Source organism: Carlito syrichta, unplaced genomic scaffold (genome assembly GCF_000164805.1).
Source record: "Carlito syrichta isolate Samal-C Ts95f unplaced genomic scaffold, Tarsius_syrichta-2.0.1 Scaffold307176, whole genome shotgun sequence".
Taxonomy (NCBI): domain Eukaryota; kingdom Metazoa; phylum Chordata; class Mammalia; order Primates; family Tarsiidae; genus Carlito; species Carlito syrichta.
The window spans coordinates 186912-187386 of record NW_007251272.1 but is presented as its reverse complement, the minus strand read 5'-3'; the positions used below and the strand labels follow the sequence as shown (position 1 = coordinate 187386).

The 475-nt window shown below is 66.5% G+C and overlaps 1 protein-coding gene across 1 annotated transcript in view; it reads left to right on the top strand.

Annotated features, from left to right (window-relative positions):
- The first annotated feature begins 300 nt into the window (after positions 1–300).
- Positions 301–475, top strand: part of LIPT2 (lipoyl(octanoyl) transferase 2 (putative)) — a 1792-nt gene continuing 1617 nt past the window's right edge. Inside the window, exon 1 of the mRNA XM_021715516.1 lies at positions 301–475. Within this exon, the coding sequence (XP_021571191.1) occupies positions 301–475 (175 nt within the window).

Below are 475 nucleotides of genomic sequence, written 5' to 3'. Positions count from 1 at the left end.
TTATCATCTGCTGTAGGAACGTTAAGCTTACCAGGACAGATCTTTTTTCTCATAAGCTGTGTACCGCTGTATCGAGCGCCTAGGGCAGGCCCCGCAGAATGCCGCAGACACTAAATACTGATTCTTGAAATGAATGAATGGATGAGGCCGACCCTGCGCTGAAGGGTGGCATCACACAGTCGCCCTGTTAACACGCCCACGCGAGCTGCGACTCGGGGCGTGTCTCTGAGCTCCCGCCCTTTCCGGCACGTCGCCCGGCCCAGGCAGGGGGCGTGGCCCGCGGACGCCGCCGAGGGCGCGATGCCGCCACCCGCGGTCCGGTTGGTGCGGCTGGGTCGGGCGCGGTACTCCCGGCTGCTGGCGCTGCAGGACCGCTGGCTGCGGCGACTGCAGGCGGAGCCAGGTCCCGAGACCCCGTTGGAGACCGAGGCGGGCGCGCTCCTGCTCTGCGAGCCCGCGGGGCCCGTGTACACGG